The sequence below is a fragment of the Gallinula chloropus genome (genome assembly GCF_964237585.1).
Source record: "Gallinula chloropus genome assembly, contig: HAP1_SCAFFOLD_823, whole genome shotgun sequence".
NCBI classification, from domain to species: Eukaryota; Metazoa; Chordata; class Aves; order Gruiformes; family Rallidae; genus Gallinula; species Gallinula chloropus.
In genome coordinates, this window is record NW_028168658.1 from 662 (window position 1) to 8,277 (window position 7,616).

Here is a 7,616-nt window from a genome sequence, read left to right on the forward strand (position 1 = left end):
TGTGATGTCACCGCGCCCCATGGATTCCTGTGCCCTATGGTGTCCCCACACCCCGCGGTGTCACCGCGACACACAAAGTCCCCACGCCCTATGGTGTCCCCGCGGTGTCCCCGCACCCCGTGTGGCACCACGCGCCGGTCAAACCACCCTCTGACCCCCCCAACACCCCAACCCTCCCCCCCATTCCGGGTGTTGTCTCCGCAGGATGGCGGAGCCGCCCATCGTCCCGGTGTACTGCACCGGCGTCTCGGCGCAGGTGCAGCACCAGCGGGCGAAGGCGCTGGGCGTGGGGCAGCACGACAACGCCGTGCGGTACCTGCAGCAAGACTACAGCCGATTGGCCGAGGAGTGTCGACGCTCCGGGGTCCTTTTCCGCGACCCCACCTTCCCGCCCGCGCCCGCGTCCCTGGGCTTCCGCGAGCTGGGGCCCGGCACCGCCAAAACTCGCGGCATCCAGTGGAAGAGACCCACGGTGAGCCGACCCCTCGTTAACCACCGCTAATTAAAACCCGGGGGGGGGGGGGTTAACGACGCGGGGCCGCGGTGGGGTGAACCCCTCCGCCCCCCCGGAAACGGCCCCGTTGGGGTGATTTTTTGGGGTGGGGGGGTTTTGGCAGGAGCTGTGCCCACACCCCCAGTTCATCGTCGACGGCGCCACGCGCACCGACATCTGCCAGGGAGCGCTGGGTAGGTTGTGCTGACGCGTCTCTCTTTGCCCTAATCGCCTTTTTTTGCCTCAAAATGGGATATTTGGGGGGGAAGGGGGGGAGGGGGCGTGTGATGCTTGAGTTGAGTGGTCAGAAAGGGGCTGGTTTTGCCCCAAAACCTGAGGGGAAGGCGGTGGGTGCAGGTGACTGCTGGCTGCTGGCCGCCATCGCCTCGCTGACGCTCAACGAGCCGCTGCTGCACCGCGTCGTGCCGCACGGGCAGAGCTTCCAGCACGGCTACGCCGGCATCTTCCACTTCCAGGTGAGACCCGCGGCCCCCGCCCCGCAACTGGGATGGTTTGGAGGGGATTGTCCCCCAAAATTGAGATTTTTGGGTGTCTTTAAGGGAGATTTTTCAAAAAAATTGGTATTTTGGGGGGATTTGCTATTTTAAGGGGGTAGTTCCACCAAAAATTGACATTTTGGGGTATTTTTAAGAGGATTTTAAAAAAATTGATTTTTTTCATAGAGATTTCTATCAAAATTGATATTTTTGGGGGAGAATTTTACCAAAATTGATGGTTTTGGGGGGTATTTCCCCGAAAATCTATACTTTGGGGTATATTTAGGGGGATTCCCCCCCCAAAAGTTGATCTTCTGGGGGGATTTTCCCCCCAAATTGAGATTTTTGTGGGGGATTTCTCCCCAGAATTGAGATTTTTGGGGGTATTTTCCCCCAAAATTGATACTTTTTGGAGAATTTTGACCCCAAATTGATATTTTTTGGGGTATTTCTCCCCCAAATTTATGGGTTTTATGGGTATTTTTTTTTAAATTCATATATTGGGTTATTTTTTAGGGGGAGGTTCCTCCAAAATTAGTATTTGGGAGGATTTTCCCCCCAAATTGATATTTTTAGGTATGTTTTAGAGGGGATTTCTCCCAAAATAGATCTATGTGGAGGGATTTTTCCACAAAATTGATATTTTAGGGGGGGATTTTCCTCTAAAACAGTTTTTTGGGGTGGGATTTCATCACAGAATTCATCTTTTTGGAGGGATTTCTCCTCAAAATTGCTATTTCTGGGAGGGTTTCTCCCCAAAATCGGTATTTTTGGGGTGATTTCCCCCCTATTTTGGGTGCAAACGGACCCTTTTCCCTCCCTGGGTCCATCGCTGCCGCTGCTCCTCCATCCCCAACCATCCTCCAACCCCTCCAGCCCCAAACCCGGGGGGTTCCTCCTCAAAACCCCGACTCCCAGGGGGGCAAAGAAGTAGTGAAGGGGGTTGGGGGGGGGGTTTAACCTTCATCCCCCCCCCCATCCTCCTCCTCCTCTCCCTCCCCCCAGCTCTGGCAGTTCGGGGAGTGGCTGGACGTGGTGGTGGACGATCTCCTGCCCACCAAGGACGGGAAGCTGCTCTTCGTCCACTCCGCCGAGGGCTCCGAGTTCTGGAGCGCGCTGCTGGAGAAGGCCTACGCCAAGTACCTCTCCCTCCCCCCAAAACCGGGCCCCAAACCCCCCCAAAAACCCAGGGAAATGACTCAATCTTGGATGTTTCCCCCAGGGTGAACGGGTGCTACGAGGCGCTGGCGGGCGGCAGCACCTCCGAGGGCTTCGAGGATTTCACTGGCGGCGTCACCGAGTGGTTCGACCTCCGCAAACCTCCCGCCGACCTGTTCCACATCATCCTCAAGGCGCTGGAGCGCGGCTCCCTCCTGGGCTGCTCCATCGACGTGAGGGGGGCCTTTTGGGTTCAGAACCTCCATTTTTGGGGGGGAAAACAAGGCGGGGGGGGGGATTTTCCACCTCCTGGGGGTCGCCTGACCCAGCTTCTCCGGGCAGATCACCAGCGCGTTCGACATGGAGGCCGTGACCTTCAAGAAGCTGGTCAAGGGACACGCGTATTCCGTGACCGGAGCCCAGCAGGTGAGAGACAACGGCGGGTTTGGGGTGAAATCGGGCAGTTTTGGGTCTCCCCTGCTGGTTTTGGGGTGAAATGGGGCAGTTTTGGGGTGAAACCAGAGGGGTTTGGGTCACCCCCAGCAGTTTTTGGGGTGTAACGGGGCAGATTGAGGTGAAACAGGGTGGGTTTGGGTCACCCCCAGTGGTTTTGGGGTGTAACGGGGCGGTTTCGGGTCACCCTTGGTGGTTTGGGGGTAAAATGAGGCGGTTTGGGGGTGAAACAGGGTGGGTTTGGGTCACTCACAGTGGTTTTGGTGTGGAATGGGGTGTTTTCATGTCACCCCTGGCGGTTTTGGGGTGAAATGGGGCAGTTTTGGGGTGAAACAGGGTGGGTTTGGGTCACTCACAGTGGTTTTGGGGTGGAACGGGGTGTTTCTGTGTCACCCCTGGCGGTTTTGGGGTGAAACAGGGTGGTTTTGGGGTGAAATGGGGCAGTTTTGGGGTGAAACAGGGTGGTTTGGGGTCACTCACCGTGGTTTTGGGGTGAAAATGGAAGGATTTGGGTCACCCTCTGTGTTTTTGGGGTGAAACGGGGTGGTTTTGGGGTGACACAGGGTGATTTCAGGTCACCCCCTGTGTTTTTGGGGTGAAACAGGGTGGGTTTGGGTCTGTCCCGTAGATCAGCTACCGCGGGCAGTCGCTGGGCCTGATCCGCATGCGGAACCCTTGGGGGGAAGTGGAGTGGACGGGGCCCTGGAGCGACGGGTGAGGCGGGCGGAGCTTCGTTACGGGGCCGAGTTAACGAGGCGGCCGGGGTGGGGGTGGGGGTGGTGTCACCCCCACCCGGGACTCACCCCGCCCCGTGTCCGGCCGCAGCTCCGGCGAGTGGCACGCGGTGGAGCCGGCGCTGCGGCAGCAGCTGCTGGTCAAGATGGAGGACGGGGAGTTCTGGTGAGCGGGAACCCCCCCAGAGCCCTTTTCCTGCCCCTTTTCCTGCTGGGAACAGGAAGAACCAGCACCAGCTTCCTGCTTCCGGCTTACAGCTTCCTGCTTCCGGCTTCCCACTTCCTGCTTCTGGCTTCCTGCTTCCAACTTCTGGCTTCCCACTTCCTGCTTCCGGCTTCCTGCTTCCAACTTCCTGCTTCTGGCTTCCCGCTTCCTGCTTCCAACTTCCGGCTTCCCACTTCCGGCTTCCTGCTTCCAACTTCCTGCTTCTGGCTTCCCGCTTCCTGCTTCCAACTTCCTGCTCCTGGCTTCCCGCTTCCTGCTTCCGGCTTCCTGCTTCTGGCTTTCAACTTCCTGCGTCCGACTGTTGGTGCTTCTGACTTCCTGCTCCCGGCTTCCTGCTTCCCACTTCCTGCATCTGACCTTCCGCTTCCGACTGTTGGTGCTTCTGACTGTTGGTGCTTCTGACTTCCTGTTTCCAACTGTCGGTGCTTCTCACCTTCAACCTTCTGCTTCCAACTGTTGCCCGCCTCCGACTGTTGCCCCTTCCGACTGTTGGCCGCCTCCGACTGTTGCCCCTTCCGACTGTTACCCCTCCCCCTTTGGGCAGGATGTCCTTCCGGGATTTCCTGCGGGAATTCACCCGCCTGGAGATCTGTAACCTGACCCCGGACGCGCTCCAGTCCCGCAAGTTCCGCAAGTGGAACACCCGCCTCTACGACGGCACCTGGCGCCGCGGCAGCACCGCCGGCGGCTGCCGCAACTACCCCGGTGAGCGCCGCTGCCGCCGCCGCCTGTTCTCCCCAGAAACCCGTCAGGCGGTCGGTTTCCTGTCACCGTTTCCCGCTTGTTTCCTGCTGCAGCCACGTTCTGGATCAACCCCCAGTTCAAGATCCATCTGGAGGAGCCGGACGACGCGGCTGACGACGCCGACTCGGCGCGGGAACCCGGCTGCAGCTTCGTGCTGGCGCTGATGCAGAAGCACCGGCGCCGTGAGCGCCGCTACGGCAAAGACATGGAGACCATCGGATTCGCCATCTACGAGGTGACAGCGGTGTCCGGTGGTGCACCGGCGCCAACACCCCCTGAGCTCCAGCGCCAACACCCCTTGAGCTCCAGCGCCAACACCCCCTGAGCTCATGGTGTTCTTGCACCAACACCCCCTGAGCTCCAGTGCCAACACCCCTTGAGCTCTGGTGCCAACACCCCCTGATCTCCAGCGCCAATCCCCCCTGGCCAACACCCCCTGAGCTCCAGCGCCAACACCCCCTGAGCTCCAGCGCCAACACCCCCTGAGCTCTGGCACCAACACCCCCTGGGCTCCAGCACCAACACCCCCTGAGCTCCAGTGCCAACACCCCTTGATCTCAGGCACCAACCCCCACTGAGCTCCAGCGCCAACACCCCCTGGGCTCCAGCACCAACACCCCCTGAGCTCCGGCGCCAACACCCCCTGAGCTCCCCACGCTCCAGCACCAGCATCCCAGGACCTCACCCCCCTCCTCTCTCTCTTCCCCCCGCCAGGTCCCTCCAGAGGTGCGTACAGCGCGCTGACATCATCACCCCATCACCACACGACGCCGTGGCTGCGTCACGGCGGCGTCGCGGCAGCGCCGCAGCCTCACTCCCAGGCTGAGCGCTGCGCGTCGCCCCCACCCCTGGCAGCTGGCGGGGAAGTCGGGGCTCCACCTGCAGCGGGATTTCTTCCTGGCCAACGCGTCGCGCGCGCGCTCGGAGCAGTTCATCAACCTGCGGGAGGTGAGCGCGCGCCTGCGGCTGCCGCCCGGCGAGTACGTGGTGGTGCCGTCCACCTTCGAGCCCGGGCGCGACGGGGACTTCGTGCTGCGCCTCTTCGCCGAGAAAAAGGCCGGCGCCGAGTAAGGGATCCCGCGGCGGCGGTCGCGCTTCACGGGGGGGAGGGTGGGAACCCCCGCTAACGGGAGTCGGCCAATCAGGCTCCTGGGAATCGCCTTGGCCCGGCTCCCACCCAATCAGGCTCCTGGGAATCGCCTTGGCCTGGCTCCCACCCAATCAGGCTCCTGGGAATCACCTTGGCCCGGTTCCCACCCAATCAGGCTCCTGGGAATCACCCGATCCCAGAAATCGCCCAGTCCTGGCTCTGGGAATCACCTGATCCTGGGAATCACCTGATCCCAGCTCCTGGGAATCACCCCATCTCCACTCTGGGATCACCTGGTCCCGGGAATCCCCTCATCCCAGGAATCACCCAGTCCCAACTTTGGGAATCACCTGATCCCAGGAACCCCCTGATCCAGCTCCTGGGAATCACCCCATCCCCGCTCTGGGAATCCCCTGATCCCAGGAATCGCCCAATCCTGGCTCTGGGAATCCTCTGATCCCGGGAATCCCCTGATCCCAGCTCCTGGGAATCACCTGATCCCAAGAATTGCCCAGTCCCCGTTCTGGGAAATCCCCTGATCCCAACTCTGGGATCACCTGATCCTGGGAATCCCCTGGTCCCAGCTCCTGAGAATCACCCAGTCAGGCTCCTGGGAATCGCCCGATCCCAGGAATCGCCCAATCCTGGCTCCTGCCCAGTCCTGGCTCTGGGAATCACCAGATCCCGGGAATCCCCTGATCCCAGATCCCGGGAATCAGCCAATCCCAGCTCAGGGAATCCCCTGATCCCGGCTCCGCTTCCTTCTCTTTGCAGGGAGATGGACGACAAGATCCAGGCGACGCTGCCGGACGAGGTTGGAGGTTGGGGGTACCGGGGGGGGGGCCCAGAAGGATCCAGAAGGACCCCAGGAGGGTCCCAGCCTGACCCCGGGCTGGTTTTTAACCAAAACCCCCCTTTTTCCCCCAGAAAGTTCTCTCTGAGGCCCAGATCGACGACAGCTTCAAGCAGCTCTTCAGGCAGCTGGCGGGGCCGGTGAGGGGGGGGGGGAAAGGGGGGGGGGCAGGGGGTTGGTGGGGAGGGCAGTGGGGGGGATGGGGGGTGAGGGGGGGGCAGTGGGGGGGACGGGGGGTGAGGGGGGGATGGGGGGGTGAGGGGGGGTCCCAACACCGCGGCCGCTTCCCCCCCCCCAGGACATGGAGATCAGCGTGTCCGAGCTCCAGACCATCCTCAACCGCATCATCGCCAAACGTGAGGCGCTGGGGTGTCCGTCTGTCTGTCCCTCCCCTCCACAGAGTGTCTGTCCATCTGTCCCTCCCCTCCCCGGGGTGTCCGTCTGTCTGTCCCATCCCTCCCTGGGGTGTCCATCTGTCCCCCCACCCCAGGGTGTCCTTCTGTCTGTCCCTCCCCAGGGTGTCCGTCTGTCCGTCCCATCCCCTCCCTGGGCTGTCCATCTGTCTGTCCTTCCCCACCCTGGGCTGTCTGTCTGCCTGTACCCCCCATCCCAGGGTGTCTGTCTGTCCATCCTTCCCCTCCCCAGGGTGTCCATCTGTCCATTCCCCCCCACCCCAGGGTGTCCATCTGTCTGTCCCCCCACCCTAGGCTGTCTGTCCCCCCTCCCCTCCCTAGGGTGTCCGTCTGTCCATCCCCCCCTCCCACCCCAGGGTGTTTATCCATCCCCCCCTCCCTGGGCTGTCCATCTGTCCCCCCTCCCCTCCCTGGGGTGTCTGTCCGTCCTTCCCCTCCCCAGGGTGTCCGTCTGTCCGTCCCATCCCCTCCCTGGGCTGTCCATCTGTCTGTCCTTCCCCACCCTGGGCTGTCTGTCTGCCTGTACCCCCCATCCCAGGGTGTCTGTCTGTCCATCCTTCCCCTCCCCAGGGTGTCCATCTGTCCATTCCCCCCCACCCCAGGGTGTCCATCTGTCTGTCCCCCCACCCTAGGCTGTCTGTCCCCCCTCCCCTCCCTAGGGTGTCCGTCTGTCCATCCCCCCCTCCCACCCCAGGGTGTTTATCCATCCCCCCCTCCCTGGGCTGTCCATCTGTCCCCCCTCCCCTCCCTGGGGTGTCTGTCCGTCCTTCCCCTCCCCGGGGTGTCCGTCTGTCCCTCCGTCCCCCCGCTGACCCCGTCTCCCGCAGACAAAGATCTCCGCACCAACCAGCCTACACTGGGCGGGGGGGGGGGTGGGGGTGTATTTTGGGGAGGGGGGTGGGGGGTGCCGTCCCACCCCGTCCTAACCCCCCCCCCACCCAGAAAGACGAGTGCT

At 61.9% G+C, this 7,616-nt stretch overlaps 1 protein-coding gene across 1 annotated transcript; it reads left to right on the top strand.

The window, feature by feature from the left end:
- Positions 1-205: 205 nt before the first annotated feature.
- On the top strand, positions 206-7,533 carry LOC311204271 (calpain-1 catalytic subunit-like; the record flags this gene model as incomplete). Its single annotated transcript, XM_084280718.1, has 16 exons — positions 206-472; positions 618-687; positions 851-969; positions 1,996-2,129; positions 2,213-2,381; positions 2,491-2,574; positions 3,230-3,315; positions 3,427-3,501; positions 4,106-4,266; positions 4,359-4,540; positions 5,020-5,031; positions 5,161-5,372; positions 6,170-6,209; positions 6,323-6,388; positions 6,547-6,604; positions 7,489-7,533. Coding segments are annotated over 16 exons (1,780 nt in total), but the record flags the coding sequence as incomplete, so codon positions are not given.
- Positions 7,534-7,616: the final 83 nt, after the last annotated feature.